Here is a 20,604-nt window from a genome sequence, read left to right as displayed (position 1 = left end):
ACTAAACATACAAAATACTTGAGACCCACCCTGCCTGTTTTATTAGTGTTACTCAATTCCAAAGTATAGGTATGAAAGGTTAACCCCACCTTATATGATGCAAAGCTGACCCAGTTACTAGCCCAAAACTGGGGCTGCTTCCTAAGTAATAATGGCGGTAAGGCTAAAAATACAAACACTGTCATGACTAAGTCAACCATACCCATTACAAAAGAAAAGCAACTGGTGCCAAAAGTATTCTCTTCTTTCAAAACAATTAGGCTAAACGAAAGGTGACTCAGATTTATTCAAAAAGCTACAGGCTGTTAATATTTTGGTTTCCCAAAAGAAAGTATCAACACCCAACCCAGAGAGACAATAAGTCAGTGAAGGTGCAAAGAACCAGATGTAAATATGTTCAAGTTTTTCTTCAACTTGCTAGGAGCCAAAGGACACCAGCTAGTGGGCATAAAATGGAGCAGACTGGAGTCACTGTTAGAAAGGGGGAATCTCATGGAAATAAGTTACAGCAGGTGATGACATATCAGAGGCCACTAACACTGCAAAATTCTGACAGGCCACATTTGACTGTCAGGGTACCATCTGCAGCAGCCAACCCTCAAAGATGCTATTTGTAACAAATAGAAGATTAACTACTTCCTCATACCATCATCAGGGCAGTTATCTTCTAACATCCCCAATGTCTCCACATTTTTGGAGCCCTCTCCCCTTAGTTCCTTTCTCATAAGTCAAAGGACTTGTTTAGTCACAAGAGGAGAAACAATAGCTATGCAGTTTGCTGGAAAGACAGGAAGATCAAAAGAGGAACTGAAAGCATTTCTCTGCCTTCTGCACTGAAGCAGATTTATAGCCCTTTTAGCCCCTCTTCCAAGTTTGAGATGGAGGAGGGATGCACTGTGAGGTAACAGGTAAATCAAACACAGGATGATCCAAGGCATTCCTGCAGCAGGGAGAACCTTAGCATGAAGTATCCATCCTGATAAAGGGTGCTGTTGAAAGAAGTTAAGAGTTGGGGAGGAGGGAGGGGAAGAGACACCAAGGTCAACCCATTACTGTGAAACAGTCACATTCATACATGTTGTCGCCCAAGGACAGCTTGGAGGGAAGGGATGGGAGAATGCCATAGGGGTTATCATGAAGTAGCTGTCTTTCTACATGGTGTTGTCACAGATACATTACTTGCAAAGGGGATGAAGGAACGCTCGCAGGAGGACCATCAGGAGAAAGAATGGCTCCCATTCTAAACAGAGGACAGAACCCTCATACTGAAGCAGCCCCCTTTTATACAGAATGTTAAATCACCATTGCCAGTGTAGGAGATGACAGATCACTCTGGGTTCTTCAAATTAAAGAAGACTCCTTATACAAGTATAGGGGAGCTGAAAGATATAGGGGAATCACTGGGGACAACAGAAACCCCTAGATCCTTTACCTTGAAGGAATCCACCTCAACAACCTGGGGATGAGAATGATCACCTACTTTGAAATACCCTTCCATGGGGATTGAAAGGGCTTCCCCACAGGCTGTTCTTAGGCAACAGAGAGAGGCGTTCCCCATTACAAAGGTTATGGGGATTCAATGATGGAGGTCCCTTATTCTGAATTAACATGCAGAGTTCTGGAGTCCCAGGGATAGAGGTTCTCTATCCTGAAGAGGACTCCTTTATACATGCTGAAAAGCAACCAGTGGATGGGGGGCCCTTACCTTGAAGTAGCTTCCCTCATGGAGTACAGTACTTCAATCTGGAACACTGTGGGGCCCAGAAGGAGGGGACAGTTGATTCTGAGAGTGAGTGGGGGGGAGCCCTTACTCTGATGCACACCCCCACATACAGGATGGTGGGGCAGCAGGTGCCTTGTCCTGAAGCAACTCATCCATACATGTGCAGGCCATCCCCCCAACTCCCCTACCAGAGAGAGGCAAGGAACCTGAGCCCATAGCTTACCTTGAAGGACCACCATACAAGGAGATGATGGGCCTACTCAGAGGGGCACAGGGAATCCTGAGGGTCATGTCAGGGGTCCCTAAAACAGCCCCCTATACAGGGTGGAGGAGGAGTCCACTCCCAAAGTGCTTGGGTCTTCCATAACAAGTGTCAAGACCCATGCATTCCTTACCTTGAAGCAACCCCACCCCCACTCCCAATAGAGGAGGCTGGAGGAAGTGGAGTCTCCTTATCTTGAAGTAGTAGAAGGGTTTGTGGGTCCATTACACTTGAAGTAGCACCACCACCACCACCACCACAATAGAGGCGTTTGGGAGTACATGGAGCCCTTACCTTAACCCCCTCCGCACACACACACATAAAGGGGGAGCTGGGGGCAGCCTCTCACCTCACAGCATCCCCCCCACACACACAGAAGGGGCCCGTCACCACACCACACACAGAAGGGAGCCCCTTACCTAACAATACCCACACCCACAGCAGAGGGTCCACCTCACCACGCCCCCACCCCACCCACAGGACACTGGGGGCCCCCTCACCTCACAGCGCCCCCACCCCACCCCCAGAAGGGGGCAGGGGCCCCCTCACCTCACCGCGCCAGCACCCCCAGAAGGGGGCAGGGGCCCCCCTCACCTCACAGCGCCCGCACCCCCAGAAGGGGGCAGGGGCCCCCCTCACCTCACAGCGCCGTCGCCGGCCCCCCCGAGGGGCTGAGCGCGCCGAGGGCGGCGGCGCCGGGCCCTTACCTTGAAGTAGCCGCCCTCGTAGAGGGTGTTGGGGGGCCCGAAGATCGCCACCTCCCAGTTGTAGAGGTCGGACTCGTCCACCAGGGTGATGCGGAAGCCCTCCACCGGCTCCTCCTGCAGCGACTTCAGCTCCAGCATCAGCGCCTTCTGCGAGCTGCTCACCTGCTGCTGGGCCATGGCGCGGCGCCGAGCGGGCCCGGGGCGCCCCCCGCCGCCCCGGGGACCCCGCCTGCCTCCCTCCCTCCGCCCGCCGGGGCCTGGGCGCCGCGCTCCGCCCGCGCCCTCGGGCTGCGGGGGCGGCTCCGCTCCGCTGCCTCGGGACGGCGCCGCGGGGCCTCCGGCCCAGCTCCCCTCCCGCTCGCTCGCGCGCCCGGCTCCGGACCCCCCTTCGGCCACCGCCGCCACTTCCTTTTGTGACGGCGCCGCTCGCCGCTGACCTCAGCGCGCCGTTCCGCGCCGGGCCCCGCCCCCCTCTACGCCCCGCCCCCTGCCCGCCGAAGCCCCGCCCCCTGCCCTCCATTCTTCTCGCCACACCCCCCCCACGCTACCCCGCCCCCTCTTAAAGAACCAGGCCCTTCCCCCTCTGCCTCCCCTGGCTGGAGCCCTAGTGATTTGTTGGGGGCAGAAGCGAACACTCCATCCCACCCTATCTCTGAGGGTCACCCTTCTGCTGCCATCCTGTACGGCCCTGGGGCAGCCCCCCCAGGTCACACCGCTTGCACGGGGATGCTGCCTCTCATGGCTCTCTCCCACCGTGGCTTGCATTGCTTGGACCTGGCATCTGCCCTGCCACCATCATCCCCCACCCTAAGGAAGTGGTTTCCCTTTTTTTATGGTGCTTGTATGAGCAGCCTGCTACATCACTTGCAGGGTAACCGTTACCTTAGCCTGGGGCTTCGGGGACATTTGGCCCAGTCTCTGTGGCCTTGTCAGCACGGGATTGTCTTGGTCAAAGCCAGAGGTAACATTAAAAGAGTGGGCAATGCTGTGGGCCACGTTTGGAAACCGCTGGTCTCAACTGATCCAGCGATCTACTGGTGTTTTCCCTGCTCACAGCCATCAGTATAGCTGCATCAGCACAACCCCTAGAGTAGGCAGGAAAAGCCGCTGTTTGCAACAATGAAACTTAATGACTGCTTGGCACCAGGGTAAAGGTCATGAGTGCAAATAATGTTTTGTATGTCGCCACTAGCAGTGTGCACAGGTGCAGCTATACTGGTGGCTATAATTGGCAGAAATTCCCATCTGCCTAGCAGAGGTTCCCAAACTGTGGTCCACCATGTTACCAACTCTCATGATTTTGTCATGAGTCTTTCAGTAATTAGTGATTTTCTTAAAGCCCCAGCTGCAGGAGGTATGGCAATATATGAGAATCTCAGCTTTCATTTGAAAAAGAAAATAAGCTTTAGCCTTCATGGTTGCAGAGAAAACTTGAAAATGTGACCCGACTCCATCCTAAAAGCTAAAACAAACAGAAGACAACAAAAACTAACCCCAAAATATATTGTATGTGTTTGGGGCCTGAGTCATGATTTTTTTCAGAGAGACCAGGTGGATGAGGTAATACCTTTTATTGGACTTACTTCTGTTGGTGAGGGAGATGAAGCTTTCAAGCTACACAGAGCTCTTCTTTGGGTAGCTCAAAAGCTTGTTGCTTTCACCAACACAAGTTGGTCCAATAAAAGATATTTACTCACCCACCTTGTCTCTCTAATATCCTGGGACCAACATGGCTACAACCCACCACTCCATACATGATTTTTTGGTAAACATTTAGCGTTGGCAATACTGGCTCTCACAGGCAACTAGTGGTCTGAAGAACATATGCTGGTGGTCCAAAGAAATCTGCCTCTCCTCCTTGTTCCAACTAGATAAAACAAAACTTATGGAAAGAACCTAAGAGCAAAACTAGAGCGTGTCTGGCATTTGTCTTGCTCAGACTAAAGAAAAATACTTTACTACGTTTTTCCATGTATGTAATTGCTATAGTTACCACAAATATATTATATATATATGGGGATTGGTCCTGCTTTGAGCAGGGGGTCGGCGTCCAACTTCTTAGAGGGACAAGTGACATTCAGCCACCTGAGATTGAGGCCCCTTCCAACCCTGACATTCTATAATTCATCAAAGGGAAAGGACTTGCTCCATATGACAGCATATGGCTGGGGCATCCTCAAGACAATGTCTCCATTAAGAGATGGTCCATACTACAGAAAAGTTTGGGAATCCTTAACTTATTCCATTCTATTTAATTGTTAGGTTCATTGTGAAATAAACGAAGGGCATATTTCCAGATAGGGGCCTTTGAATGACCTAACGTCTGGGAATTATACAAGAAAATCAAAAGAAGCCATTATTCAAAACAGAAACTGATATTTAATATTTCTATATCATATACATGGTGGACTTGAGTACAGGGCTGCTGCTTGACCACATCAGTGCCCTGGTTCACCCCGTTCTATCCAGAACTGTTCTGGAGTAAATACCTCATACAAGCACTGGCTCCATCACCCCTAGCAGCAGGGGCTTGGGTCCTGGTACGAACCTCTGGAGGTAGAAGAGGGAAGGGAAGAAGAGGAAATGGTTTTGCGATTAATGTTGAGGCCAAGTAAAAGGGGTGGAGGCTGGGCTATGGGGCAGGAATTAAATACTATAGGTATGTGTGAGAGAGAGAGAGAGAGAACAAAGGGATATTCAGTGAAAGGAGGTAGATTCCAAGGTGATAAAAGGAAATCCTTTTTCCGCACAGCATGTAATTGATCTGTGAAACTCAGTGCCACAGGATGTCACTGAGGACAAAAATTTAGCAAGATTCAAAGAGAGACTGGCCCTTTGGATAGATAACAAGAACATCTAGTCAATGCTAAACAAGTACTGAAATGGATAGGAAATCTCATGGTTGAGGTCTTAAACAAGAGATGGGCAAACTACGGCCTGCAGGCCACATCCAGCCTGTGGGACCATCCTGCCAAGGCCCTGAGCTCCTGGCCCGGGAGGCTAGCCCCTGGCCCCTCCCCTGATGTCCTCCCTCCCGCGCAGTCTCAGCTTGCTCACCCTGCCGCCGGCGCAATGCTCTGGGCAGCGGGGTTGTGAGCTCCTGGGGCAGCCTGACCCAGTTCTCTGAGGTGTGTGATGGCGGCAACATGGCCCAGCTCCAGCCAGGCAGTGCGGTAAGGAGGCACGGAGGGGAGGGGGGTTGGATAGAGGGCATGGGAGTTCGGGGTGGGGTCAGGGAGCGGGGGCGTGGATAGGGGTCAGGGTGATTGGGGGGAGCAGGGGGTTGAATGGGGGCAAGGGTCCCGGGGGGGCATCAGGAATGAGAGGAGGCGTTGGATGGGGTGGCAGGGGTTTGGGGCCGGGCAGAGGACAGGGAGCAGGTATGTGTGGATGGGACAGGAGTCCCGGGAGAGGGGAGCAGATAGGAGGTGGGGGCTGTTCTGTTAAGCTATAGTGCCAATTATGTTTAACAATAGCCATGTTTTTTTTAAAAAGCCTTGAGTGTTTGAGACTTAAAAAAAAGGTTGTGTGCAGTTCACTTTTGGCAATACTATAGATTTGAAAGATGTAGTAGTAGTCTTGTATATTGATGTGTTTTGCTAATAAATCAAGTTACTGAGCGAAGGTGCTTTCATACAATTTACAAAACCCGATGTGGCCCTCAGGCCAAAAAGTTTGCCCGCCCCTGTCTTATACCATCTCTAGTAGCGACTAGGCTGAACCATTCATGTGGGGTAGATTATCCCACAACTGCCTACTACAGGGTTCTTGCACCTTCCTCTGAAGCAGCTGCTGCTGCTGTTGAAGACAGAATACAGCATGAGATGGCCTATGTGTCTGATACAGTCTGGCACTTCCTATGTCCCTATTTTTGTTTCCCCTTCCTCTTATCCCTACCACCACTGATTACTTTCCTATGGGAATGAGGGTTGCATGGGATTAGGGTAACTAATAAATATATCGTCTACACCCTGGCACAGGCTGGGGCATAGGCAGAGTGACATTCTGGTTGGAACAGGAGTCAGAGTGAGTAGTTGGAGCAGAGCCAGAAGACGGAACAAGAGTCATGGTCGGGAGACAAGCCAGCGGTCAGAGCCAGGAGTCAAGACCCAGAGGGTTTGGAGGAAGGTAGAGACTGGGGCTGGAGCAGGTTAGAGCAAGGTACAGGAAGCAGCTCTACCACAGCTGTAAGCCTGGAATACATTGCACAGGCCCTGTGCTACTATTGCTGAAAAGTTTAAATGATGGTCCGCTGGCTTTTCTGTCCAGTCACGGAGCACAGACGCTCAGTGAGAGTATATTGGGCCTAGCCAGGCTCACTGGGTTGCCAGGTGACCACACCTGGAGCCAACTGAATTCCTGACACACCCTCCCTTCTTTGCCAACCAGAGCTAGAATAAGGTGATGTTGGATTCAGTTAAGTTGCATGGTTCCTTCTCTCACCTGTGCAGCAGACAGATTCACATGTTGGGAGGGAGAATTGTGAAACTGCCTTTTGGGGAATGCTGAGTGAGTTCCTACCTTGTGGGGGTGGGAGACCCACAGAAGCCAGGGCAGTGGGAGGGCGGCTTCTGGCTGTGGATTGATGGGGCTGGGGAAGGGTAGGCCTTTGGGGAGCCTGGATTATAGATGGACTCTTAAATCTTTGTCTGGCACTCAGGACCAGGATTCTCTTCAATAGTCATCTGAGGATGGATGAGATGGCTGAAGAGAGTGGCCACATTTTACTATTTTTATTTATAATTTGTATTATCATAGCACCAAGGAGCCCTGATCATAGACCAGGATACATTGTAGCAGGTGCTGTACAAGCAGAATAAAAACAAGATCCAGATCTTAAGGAGCTGACTGTCTAAGTATAAAACAAGAGACAACAGATGGATACAAATAGACGGGGGAGTACAAAGAAACAATGAGAAAATATTGGTCAGCATGACAGACAGTGATTGTCGCAGCCCACCTACAGCCTAATTGTTGTTAGGATTTTTGAAGGCCTCATAGCAAAGGAGCATTTTGAGAAGGGAATTGAAGCTGGTAGCTTTGTGAATGTTCATGGGAAGCACCACACAAGTATTCTCTCTTGCTGCCTAGCAAACACAAAGCTTGTTTAAAAATGTAACAACTGAGTGACAGAGGCTGGTGTCATGGGCCGATTGAAGGTGATCATGGACAGCTTGATAGCGAATGAGAGATGATAGGTAGGGTGGGGATTGTCCATGAAAGGCCTGGAAAGTGAGGACAAGCAGTTGATGTTTTATGCCATAGAGAAGTGGGAGCCAGTGGAGGGTTTCAAAGAGGAGTGAGAGGATCCAAGCGATGGGTTAGAAAAATTAGCTTTGCAACAGCATTCTGTATGGATGTGAGGGAGGCAAGACTGCCATTGTCAAGGCCAGAGAGAAGGATGTTGCAGTGATAAGACACAAGATGATGAGAGCTTGTATGAGATTTTTAGCAGTGTGGCTGGATAAGAAATGCTGTATCTTAAGGATGTTATGCAGGAAGAATCAGAAAGATTTAGATATAGCCAAGGGTGTGCAGAAGGCAGGCAAGTAGGGTTACCCCCTCCCCTTCCCAATAGTCAACCACAGAACTGCAGCATCGGGGCCATGGTGGGGAGAGTGAGCTCTTCGGCCCTCTGGGAAACTGACAGTTCCTCCGGAACCAGGACTGCGAGTGGGGGATCCAATGGATCATCATTATAGAGAAGGTTGTGGAATTTATCTTTGCAGATGAGGTTAGCCAGAGATACAGCCTAGCGGGAGAAGAGGACCAAGGTCAAAGGCCGGTGGAACTCCCACAGAAAAGCTGGTAGACAGGAATATGGCGGTCCAGGGTGGACGGTTGGCTATGAAGGTTTGGGTCCCTCCTTCCCTGTGGTAGTGGGCAGAAGAGAAGAAGACAGGAAAAGATTAGGGGCCAGGTTCATCCCTGAACCACCACTAATGCAGGTAGAGGCACTGAGAACAGGCAGTTTGTGATTTCCCTATTCATCTGCTGCTGCAGGGGCTAATTCCTGACCTGGCTTCTGCAGCAGTGGGAGATCAGTGGAAACTGAATCACTCCAGCCACACCTTCTTCCACCACTGATCCACCCCCTCCTCCCCCATGTCCCGAACAGCCCCCTGCACACAGGGTGTTTTTTGCAGGGCTGACATTGGTGCCCAGCCTCAAAGGAGCGGGGAGGGGGGACTTGCGGCTGCTTTGAGGTTCTCAAATGTCCAATTTGTGAGACCGCCTCACATGTCGCGCTCATAATCCTCCACAAGCTGCCATCTCACCCACCAAAAATGGTGCCTCATCAAAACCGTGTGCTTGTAGTGGGCTACTACAGTTTTTCCTTTGAGCTAGAGAACATGAGAAACACAAAAACTTCTACAGTGACAGGCAAACATAAGAGCATCTTTGCACCACACAGAATCCCTCAGGAGTCAGTATCAGACATGGGTTCCCCTATACAATCCAGTAAAATTCCAACATGGCATGGGATCACCTGTTCAACAAGTAATGAGCTGTCATATTTGATTTTCCCTTCCATGGATCAGCAGTTAAAGCCAAAAGTTGTCATTCTAGCTAAAGTTTAAGCCTAAACAGGTCCATCTAGGGACAGCGTTAGACTCACTGGAGCCCCGGGCAGAAAGCCAAAGCCCAAGCTCTGCCATGCGGAGTTGAAGTGGAAGCCTGAAGGATTCAGCCCTGGGTGGCAGGGCTCAGGCTTCAGCTTCAGCCTCAGGTGGTAGGGCTTGGGCTTGGGCTTGGGCTTGGGTTTAGGCTTAGGCCTGGGCTTTCTGCCCTGGGCCCCAGTGAGTCTAATGCTGGTCCTGCAGAAGCCCAAGCCCCACCACCAGGGGCTGAAGCTGAAGCCCGAGCAACTTAGCTTTGCTGGGCCACCTGTGGCATGTGGTCTCATGGAATTGCCCTGCTTGCCACCCTGTAATACTGGTTCTGGGTCCATTATTGTTACCTTCTAAACACGAGGCCTATACCCCAATGAGATCCATACTTGTATTGTATCAGCACTGTGAATAAGTGAGATCAAAGTCTGGTGGAAATCTCAGTTGGAGCTAGAATCCAAGTCTCTCATGTCCTTGAATGAATTCTCTGCTGTTGAGCTAAAGGAGCAGCTGCAGGAGGACAAGCAACAGGAATGCCTGATACATTTCACCCAGGCTTCCCTGCATAGCCTTCCTCTAGGCCACCAGAAAACTTGAGTTCCCACTCCCAGGCTGACAGACAGCCCCTCCCCTGGTCACAATTTAATGGATGTGAGTCTTTTCTTTCTGATACCAGTGCAACTGCAGTGGAGTTCTTCCTGATTTACACTGATGAGAGCAATCATACTCAGGTGCAACATTTTCTGAACCATTTAAAGTCCCTGATATACTTGCTCATGCACCTAATTACTGAACATAGTTACTGATGGGATTGAATCCGGGATCACTGTCTTCCAAAGCATTTGCTCTGCCACTGACATGAAAGTGTTTGCAGTAGTAAGAGTCTTTCTTTAATCCAATTCTCAAACTTTTCAGAGCCAGTGGCAGCCATCAAGTGCACACATACCCATAAACTGTCAGTGTGGTCTCCCTGCAGTGCCTATGATAGATGCTGTATATTCTGCAGTGATTAGACTGGACATTGAGGTGATGACGGACATTTTTGCTGATAAGTGTTCAGTTCCACATTATTACTTCTTTATTTTTCAAATACATCCTTGGCTTCTCAATATAATACACAGGTGCCCTGGACATAATATTCAATCCCTCAGGGTCCAAAGCAATTGGGAATACATTGTACTAGAACATGTAGGATCTGCACTGGGTTCTGAAGCAGTCCCAGCTTCTTGGGCTTGCAGTCTATTTGGCTCTATGTAGGTTCTTATACTGTCCTCATCACTGTAATATCTGAGGACCTAGGCCAAGGCTGGAAGTGCTGCAGAACCAGGGCCCCCAGGAAGAGAGAGTGCTTCACATCTATCTACTGTGATCCCATCTGATGTAGTGAAAGAGCAACGATCACTGATGCTATGATGGCTGCTCCCTTCTAATTGCCATTCCCAGCTGTTATTCCACCCAAGTCTAACTGCTCCATTTAAACTGTTACTCCTAACTGCCTCAGTCTAATTTATTCTCCACTGTGATTTCCAACGACCCAAGTCTCTCTCTCGCTCTCTTTCTATATATATATAAAAAGAGAGAGAGATACCTATCTTGTAGAGCTGGAAGTGATCCTCAAAGGTCATTGAGTCCAGCCCCCTGCCTTCGCTAGCAGGACCAAGTACTGATTTTGCCCCAGATCCCTAAGTGGTTCCCTAGAGGGCTGAGCTCACAACTCGAGGTTTAACAGGCCAATATACAAACCACTGAGCTATCCCTCCCCCCCGTCCTTTTCCAACTGCCATTCCCAGTGGTCAGATCCTAATTCCCATTCACAACTGTTATTCCCAAAGGTCTAGTCCACAAAGCCATGTTGCCTCCTGCGCCCTGGATGCTGGGTTTTGATTACCTGCACATTTTGTCTAATTAGCCTAGCTTTGTTTCCCATACCGCTGTGAAACAGATCAAAGAGCCTCATTTCTTCACTTGTGCCTTAGGGGAAATATTGAGCTGAACTGTCTAGAGTAGTTCTTTCTGGCTTGAGCTGTCCCTATCTCTGCAATAATTGTGACGGGATCCCCAGGGTACAACCTGGAATTGGTGTACCATGTGCCCCCATAACTCTCCAGCCTGGGCTGTCTCTCACAATGCTTTGCCAGTGGCAAGCAGTAAATCTCTCCAGACATTATCATCACTCAGTAAAACAGCTTGTGGAGCCCCACACCTAGCTAAATTGCATGAACCCTTCCTGAGCGTCTCATGAATTGCACAGAGAGAGGCACCAGCAAATCTCCCAAGCCCCCAGAACTGTACCATCTTGTCCTGGTCAGAAGCCTGAACAGTAGAAGTTCAATACCCAGTCTGCCCCTCCCTTGATGTGGTGAGGACACACTCTAGCCTTTGTAACCTGAGCTGAGATTTCCCAAGCACTTCAATCAAAACATACTGTTTTAGGTAAAATATAAAACAGATTTATTAACTATGGAAAGATAGATTTTAAGTGATTGTAAGTGGTAGGCATAAAAGATCAGAGATAGTTACCAAAATAAAAATAAAAAGTAAACACGCAATCTAAATCCTGAACCTTATTAGACTAGGCAGTATTTGAATGAAGCAGTTTTTTTCCTCCCATTGGATGCCGTAGATAGGTTACAGTTCTAATACAGGCAGCAAAGAATCCTGTGGTACCTTATAGACTAACAGACCTTTTGGAGCATGAGCTTTCGTGGGTGAATACCCACTTCGTCAGATGCAGGTTGCATCTGACGAAGTGGGTATTCACCCACGAAAGCTCATGCTCCAAAACGTCTGTTATTCTATAAGGTGCCACAGGATTCTTTGCTGCCTTTACAGATCCAGACTAACACAGCTACCCCTCTGATACTTAGTTCTAATACAAAGGCTTCCACTTTAAGCTGGGACCAGTCTCCTCAGTTCAAGTCTTTGTCTTCCCAGCATTCTTGTTGCTTCCAGCATAGGTGGAGAAGGAGAAAGGCAAAAGCATGATGCCACTGTCCCCTATTTTATATCCTCAGTCCAGGTTTCTGGAACACACTAGTCCAGACATGTCCTGGTGGACTTTGCTGAGTCACAGAGTTGAGCAATACCCCATTGTGTGATGCTTGCCCAGCCCTCTTACAGCATTGTAAATCCCTTGATTACAACTCTCCTGCTGATTAGTGGTCATTTAACACCCTTCTAGGAGTGGGTCACCTCCTTTGTTGTCACTGGAGAACCAGAAGTGGAGACTCTCTAACTTACGACATAGTTCAGTAACAACCATACAGCAAAACCTCATAGCTTCATACACACAAATGATATACACACTGACAGAACAATGGGTTTCAGAAGGTCATGACTTTTCATATGATATCTTACATGGCATGCTTTGTATTAAATATATCATAATTATATGAGAGGGGTGAATATGGGTGCTGCTTTGAGGTACACAGTGCCACAATAATCAATGCACCTTTCATTGCAGCCAGCCTCAAACAAAAGCTGATTGAATTAGCCTGTTGCTGGGATTGATGGAAAAGTTGTGTTCACAACTACCCATGAGTTAACTGTGCCTACTGCCATTCTAGAATGTAGTAACAGGGTTACTTGTGTTAGGCAGAATATAGAGAGAGCTCTGATATATTTAGAGGACTGGCTAAAAATTTTCCATCAAAGCTGCTTTTACACAGAAAATTAGGATTTTGATACAACAGGATCTTTCACAAAAAGTGTCTGCTTTCCACAGAAAATGTAGACTCTTCTCCAAGAAACCAAATACCTCAAATTGTTTTGGTTTTTTGGCCAAAGACTGAAACTGTTTCAGTTCTGAATGGCTGCCACATGGATGTTGTAGTTTGAGTGCCTGATGACTCCATTCTCCTTGTGGGCTGGGTTCCCCAGACAAACTACATCTCCCATGATGCACTAGCACAGCAAGAAGGGAAAGCATAATGCATCATGGCAGATGTAGTCCAGCTAGGGAGCCTGACTCATACAGGAAAATGGGGACAGGAGACACCCAAACTACAACTCCTATTAGATAGTGTGATGACATTTTTCAAATCGAAATTTTCTATTATCAACAGAAAAATTTTTAGTTTTAAATTTTTCACTGGAAAGTCGAAATTTTCTTTTGAATTTGTTAATGAAAAATTTGTATATGAATGTGCATTAGTCAACATTTTCTATGGAAATTTTTTTTAGTCCAACCAGCACTAACATTTAGCTATTACATTTATGCCCTTTCCCACCTTTATATATCTGAGGGTTCTATGTGCTGCAGAGAGTGGCAGCCATCTGGTGTCCAGTTACTGTGCAGATTGTTAGAAGAAATACACACACTCCAACACGAACACTGAGTGCCCTGTCATGGAGACCATACTTTGTTTCTTGTTCTCAATCTGACTTTGAGTCGTTTCGACAACGTTTCTGTTTGCTTTTTGTGTACTGAAAGTGTAAGACGAGCGCACAAAATGGGAAAGACACTAAGGCATGGAAAGAGAAAAATACCTCACCAGGAAAGAAGAATCCTGGTATATAAATAATTAATCTAAAATGAACAGTCCAAGAACCTGTCACTATGTGCAGGCAGCAAGGCCAGGGCATCAGCGGCCAGATCGAGGGGTTAACATCAAGCACAGGCCAATGATCCAGGGGCCAGGAGCCAATTGCCAGAACCAGACCAGCTTGGAATGCCAGGGGATCAGAGTCCAGTGACAAACCAGAGGGCCAGAACCAAGAGACAGATGTCAGGAGACAGGGAGAGTCAGGTCACCAGGAGGTCAGGATTAGATGGCAGAAACAAATAAACACCAGGGAAGGACTCTTTAGCAGAGTAGAACCCACTTGTGCAAACAACTTCCTGCTTCCTCTTCTGGCTTAAATAGGGGCAACAGCTTTGTAGCAAAGCAAAGCAATCAGAAACTTTGGAGGTCTCCCAATCACAGAGTAGGTATAGTGTCCTTCATGGGGACCGGTCCCAGCGACTGTCCATGATCTGCTGGGTGAAGGATTGGAGTGTGCTGGCTGCAAGACTCCCATGCTAACCCAGCTCCAAGGCCTGTTAGGCCTGACAATAAGAGTTGAAATTCTGATGGCGACATTGTGTAGATCTAGTGCCACGCTTGTGAAAGATGCCAAACTGAGAATCAGATCTTCTTCTTAGCAACAGAACAGGTTGAGACCGAGCCTCTTTGAAAATGCGAAGTGCTAAAGCATCTCTTTACTGCTCCATCAGTTAACAGAGTGATAGAAATTATAAGTGAGAAAGATTGGTAAGGGATCACAGCTTGTCTGTCCTTTGACCAGCGAATGATTGGCCCCTGCCTGCACCATATTCTGCACAGCTTTAGCCTTTAGCCAATCCATTTTTGAATAACTCAAATGAGGCATCTATTACTTCCTCTAGGAGACTATAACTTTGCCTAATAGGTGTCACCTCCAGAAATTTTTTCCAGTTATTTAGTTTACATTTTCATGTGTTCGGTTTCATCACATTACTCTGCTCTCCCCAAAACATTTGTCACCTATCAGAGGGGTAGCCGTGTTAGTCTGGATCTGTAAAAGCAGCAGAGTCCTGTGGCACCTTATAGACTAACAGACGTTTTGGAGCATGAGCTTTCGTGGGTGAATACCCACTTCGTCAGCTCATGCTCCAAAACGTTTTTTAGTCTATAAGGTGCCACAGGATTCTTTGCTGATTTGTCACCTAGATATTTATACCCTTCAAATATTTGTAGTGTTGTCAACATCCTCTTCCCTGAAACTCCAAATGACACTGTTTCCTCTTTCCCCATTATGTCCTCTCTTGCTTTTTTGGATGTTTGGTTGGGCTCCTGGTAACTATGCTGCATTTGCACAACCTTTACACACTCAATCCTCCACCCCTCATCCCCCCAAGTGCCTCACCCATGTCAGGCAGCACAGAGAGTACTCTTGTGATTGAAGAATCAGTCAGAGGGTAGGGAACTCTGCTTAGTTCTGTAGATTCTCTGAGAGCCTCCTACAGACCCTGGAGAAACTGCGTGAGACTCATATTGATGATTGGTCCAGAGATAATTGCTGCTCATCTGCCAAATGTTGGCAGATTTTGAGGCTTTGCAGGTTAGTTTCCTATTGGAGGAGAAATCTGTGATATGGAGTCTGGGTGTTTTATTAACTCAACTTATTTTATTTACACTGTATACACCAGTCCTGGAGCAGAGGTGGTCACAAACAGCATATAGGCAAATCTTTCTTTCAGGAATCTCAGCCCACATACCCAAGCCTGGTGCACAGGGAACAATTCCGCTCCAAGAACTGACTCTAGTTAGAGAGATTAAAGCACAGAGTAAACTCTTTTGCGGTTTGCAACATCTTTCCCAGAAGAACCCTTTTCACTAAACTATCAACATTTCTTCAAAGACTTAACACTGCTCGAATGCTAAGAAAAAGGACTTTTAAGATGATGTTTAACAGCATCATCTGATGACTTCCACCATAACTGTAGATTTTGTCATCAATAGGAGAGTTACTGTATTTGGGAGGCAGATTTGTCTAGTGGTTAGTACAAGGGACTGAGACTCAGGAGACATGGGTCCTACTCTCAACTTATCTTTGGGCCTTAATTTCCTCTTTCATGAAACTAAGCTAATGATACCAAGCCACCTTGCAAAGCGCTTTGCAATCTTCCTCAGACACAAGGAGGTACTATAGAAATGCAAAAGCATTATGTTGTTATGATAAGTACTCAACACTTATTCATGTTAATGGAAATCACGTGCACCTATTGATGCCAAAATGGGACCCCAGAGTCTGTACGTTTGAGAGAAATTGGTAGATAAAGCCAAAGAAAAAACTAGAAGAACAACAATAACAAAAAATGTCTTTAATTTCTTCTTCCTTATTTTGATGTATCCCTTTTCCTGCTTCTCTTAATTTGAATAGAATTATGTTATACATTATCTTTCCTTTCAACTGTAGCTTTCTCTTTTAAAATTCATGAGGTACATGGAGAGGGGGGGAAATGACAAAAGAGTGCTATGAAAAAGCCCTGCTCTTACTCATATTATTGTGATGATTAATAAATAAACACATTAGAATACTATTTTATCTGTGATTTCTAGTACCCTGCAATTTGGATACTTATGTCCTGATGTCTCTCCTGAAAGTCCTGAGACAATGGCTTGCATTTCCAAAAGTGTGTGTAACCCTCTGTTCAGTGTATGTTACATTCCAAGTGCCTGACCCACAGAAGAATATGTCTGCTATAGCTGACAAATAAGGGATTTAGGGTCAGATTTTGATAGGTAATTAGACCCCTAACTCCAACTGAAATCAATGGGAGTTAAGCATCTAAAAACCTTTAAAAATCTGGCCTTTAGCTCAAGAGGCAGAGGTTCATGCTCTTATCTATAGAAGTTCCTGGTTCAATCCCCAGTGTTGGCTAAAAAATGATGATGGACACTGCATCTGCAAAGCAGGTATACCTGGGATATAATCATTTATGAGCAGGAACACAGCTGAGACTGGCCAGGGCCACCCAGGGGGAGGCAAGTGGGGCAATTTGCCCCAGGCCCCGTGAGCCCTGGCCTGGTGGCGGTCTGGGTCTTTGGTGGCATTTCGGTGGTGGGGGGCCCTTCAGTGCTGCCGAAGACCCGGAGAGACTGAAGGGCCCCTTGCCACTGAAATGCTTCCGAAGACCCGGACCGCCGCCGGGTGAGTACAAGTGCCACAGCTCCCCTACTTTGCCCCAGACTCCCTGAATCCTCTGGGCAGCCCTGGGACTGGCTCAGTTCTGATGGTGGTTTTTGTACTATGGGCCCCAGGTCCCTAGGAATAGGACTGAGACACACCAAACTAAATTTCTCTTGGGTCACCCAGCGACCATGGGATACTTCAAGTATCAGAGGGGTCACCGTGTTAGTCTGGATCTGTAAAAGGCAGCAAAGAGTCCTGTGACACCTTATAGACTAACAGACGTTTTGGAGCATAAGCTTTCATGGGTGAATACCCACTTTGTCAGACGCATGACATCTGACGCATGCATCTGATGAAATGGGTATTCACCCACGAAAGCTCATGCTCCAATACGTCTGTTAGTCTATACGGTGCCACAGGATTCTTTGTTGCTTTTCATGTGATACTTACAACTTTTGGTAACTGGGGCTGCCTTCAAACCAGTGACCTAGAATGAAAGCCTCTGGAATCCCATCCCCAATCACAGAGCCTCCCACTCCCCTCTTTCTCTCTGGGGACAGGAGGTAGCTTGACAGCAGGTACAGGGCAATGAGGGAAGAGAGGCAGGAAGGGTGTGCCAATCCCACAGTGGGCCAGAACTGGTTAACGAGCACCTGTGGTCTCAGTCAGCCTCAACCTGCTACATCTGTGCAAGGTGTCAAGGCTCCTTGTCAGGTAGAAGGGCCAGCAACAGGGTATACAAGGCTGTGGGGAAGGAAAGCTGGAGGAAGTGAGTCTACTTGGGGTTCTCTGTGCTGGCCAAGGGGCCTGCAGGTAGTAGGAAAATTCTTACTGGGTCAGAGACTGCCCTGCCTGAAGAGTGGAGAAAATGCCCCTGCAGCAGAACCAGCTGGGTTAGAGAAAATGCTGAGAAGCTTTGCAGTGAGCCTGGGGAGAAAGAGGCTTGCAAGGAGGGGCTGATACCCTGGCAGCATGCGGAAGAGGCCGTGGGAAAGGCCTAAGAGAAGGCAAAATAGGAAAGGGACCAGAGAGGCACCAATGGGTCTGTGTAGCCAACCCTGGCTGCTTAGGTCCTTGGACTGGAACCCAGAGGAAAGGCAAGGCCTGGTTTCTCCCATCATCCACTGTTCTCCCTAACGGCAGGGCTGCCCAGAGGATTCAGGGGGCCTGGGGCCTTCAGCAGCCAGGGACCCGCCGCTGAATTGCCGCCAAAGACTCGGCACTTCGGCGGTGGGTCCCAGGGTGGAAGGACCCCCCGCTGCAGGTCTTCAGGGCACTTTGGCGGTGGGTCCCGAATTGCCGCAGAAGACCCGGAGCAGAAGAAGCTCTGGGGGCCTGTGCCCCATGACAGTTTTCCAGGGCCCCCAAAAAACTCTCATGGGGGCCCCTGTGGGGCTCAGGGCCTGGGACAAATTGCCCCTTCCTTTGGGCGGCCCTGCCTAACAGGAAAAAAAAACAGCAGCAGCCTTTTGCAAAAAGAAAGAAGACAGCAGAAGGAGCAAAGCAGAATGCATTGAAAGAGTTGCTTCAATGCCTTGAAACCATGTGCTGTGTATATACCAATACCATGGTTATCAGTGTGGACAGAGCCTCTAGGACCTTTGATTTAGGAAACAACTGCTTCTGCTGGCTGAGCTAAAGAACAATCCCCAGTGGCTGTTACTCTGTAGGCCAGCCTCCAGCGGCAGCGTAACCAGACACTGCCTGTAAACGCATCCAGCTAGGGTTAGCTATCCCAGAAGCTCAAATCCTTAGTAATGCTTTGAAAGCTAAATAGAAACAGCTCCCCTCCAGCTATTAGGACATTAATTTAATTAGCAAGCCAAATTCTATTGATTCACTTTTAATTTTTAAGTAGGAGCGTTGTGGACTCTAGACAAAACTGAGTCAATAGAGTTGGTCCCACTTGCACCAGGGTTGAATTTGGCCCTGACATGGCAGTTCCCAAAATAAATGTGAGGAGATCCATAGAAAAGAAACCAAAGTGAAGGCTCAGCAGTAAGCTCCACCCATCCATAGGAGAACTAATTTTACAGATCCAGTGTCAAGAGTGCAAGAATTCTCTCAACATCTATCCTTCTGCTGGCGTCCTCTTTATCATATCATAACGAAGTTACTTCTGTTCACGTTCAGCGCCCTTCATGGGCTATCCTCATCCTACCTCATGACAGGTTACAGAGCCAGTCAGCACCATGCTCCCTGCTTGCACCTTAGTGTCTACAGGGGCTGGTCCAGTGCAAACTGTGAAAAGACACATGCTCACTCTCTCACTTCTTCCCCTCCCTCCCTCCCAGCCTGAGACCACACATCTGGTTTTTCTTGCTCTCAGTCTGAATTAAGGGTCTTTCTGACAAAGCATCCATTTGCTCTTTTTGTGTATGGAAAAACACACCAAGAGAGGGAGTGGCACTGACCCCAGGGACGGAAAGATTTCATCAGTAACTGAGACTCCTATGGACTGGTAAGGTAATTCTTATACCTTACAAAGAAGAGGCCAAGGACTTGCCAAGGATCTCAAAATACTGCAAAGAATTAAAAACTCTGAAAATGCTTCTCTTGAAATACATCTAGATCCTCTCTTGGCATCTGTTTTTAATTTTTATTTATTTATTTATCCTGAGTGCAACTCTAGTAAAAGGTGCTAAAATGAGAGCCCTGGGAACTCAAGTCCTCCACATAGCAATGGAGCATATACAGTCTGGGCAGCTTTGAAAAGAATAGCTAGCTTTTATATAGTTCTTTCCATCAGTAGATCTCTGAGCACCTCAAAAAATCCCAGGGAAGTGCTATCATCTCTGGGTTAGAGATGGAGAACTTTGGCACAAAAAGCTGGAGCCCAGATCCTCAGAGGTATTCAGATGCCTAATTCCTGTTGATTTCAATAGGAGCTAAGTGCCTCAATATATCTTTGAGGATTTGGGTTTAAGTGACTTGCCCAAGGTCCCAGATGATGTCTGTGGCAGAGCAGTGCTACATCAGGTCTGAGCTGTATATTTACTGTATTATCAGTAATTAGTGATAGAAATTAGTGATGGGAAAGATTAGTAACATCCCAGTTTCTTCTGAGTGCAGGATTGTCCCCTCAAGAGCCTGCTCCAGGCCAGTTTTGAATGGCTCAATGTGGGGACTTGTAATACTTCCCTCAGGAGACTGGGACATAATCTCACCCTCAGGAAACTTGTCTTGATATATAGCCTATGTTGTTGGTGCTTAACTTCATCCCATTGCTCCTCTTTATACTCTCTCTGCCCACCCTACCCATGTGCTGTCACACCTGGGTGTTTACACTTTGTCAGTATCATATTTCCCCTTAGTGTTACTTTGTGGTTCCTTGCACCTCCTTTTTGATCCTCTCACTCTTTCTACCTTCTCTCCTGTTCTGGTTCCTTGGAGGTGATGGGTAAGAGCCTGGTGTTTATGGTATATTTGCTCAGCATTTTGTTTTGTCCATTCAAATTGAGACAAGCAGAACAATTTTTTTCTTTCAAATCTAGTTTGTTCTTTTAAAATTCAAGCAGGACTTGGGGTGATTCAGCAGCTGGTGAAAGAGGGCTATGAAAATACCCTGCTCTTACTCTTATTATTCTGATGATTAATAAATAATAAACACATTAGGATAGTCTTTTATCTGAGACTGCCAGGACC

At 47.6% G+C, this 20,604-nt stretch overlaps 1 protein-coding gene across 1 annotated transcript in view; it reads right to left on the bottom strand.

Annotated features, from left to right (window-relative positions):
* Positions 1-2,902, bottom strand: part of UBE2R2 (ubiquitin conjugating enzyme E2 R2) — a 109,721-nt gene extending 106,819 nt beyond the window's left edge. Inside the window, exon 1 of the mRNA XM_030565761.1 lies at positions 2,693-2,902. Coding sequence (XP_030421621.1) covers positions 2,693-2,869 — 177 coding nt within the window. The 5' untranslated portion in view covers positions 2,870-2,902. The remainder of the gene's footprint in view (positions 1-2,692) is intronic.
* Between the last annotated feature and the right edge of the window lie 17,702 nt (positions 2,903-20,604).

The sequence above is a fragment of the Gopherus evgoodei genome, chromosome 6, assembly GCF_007399415.2.
Source record: "Gopherus evgoodei ecotype Sinaloan lineage chromosome 6, rGopEvg1_v1.p, whole genome shotgun sequence".
Classification (NCBI taxonomy): domain Eukaryota; kingdom Metazoa; phylum Chordata; order Testudines; family Testudinidae; genus Gopherus; species Gopherus evgoodei.
Note: the sequence above shows the minus strand (reverse complement) of the source record. Positions and strands in the feature narration are given on the sequence as shown.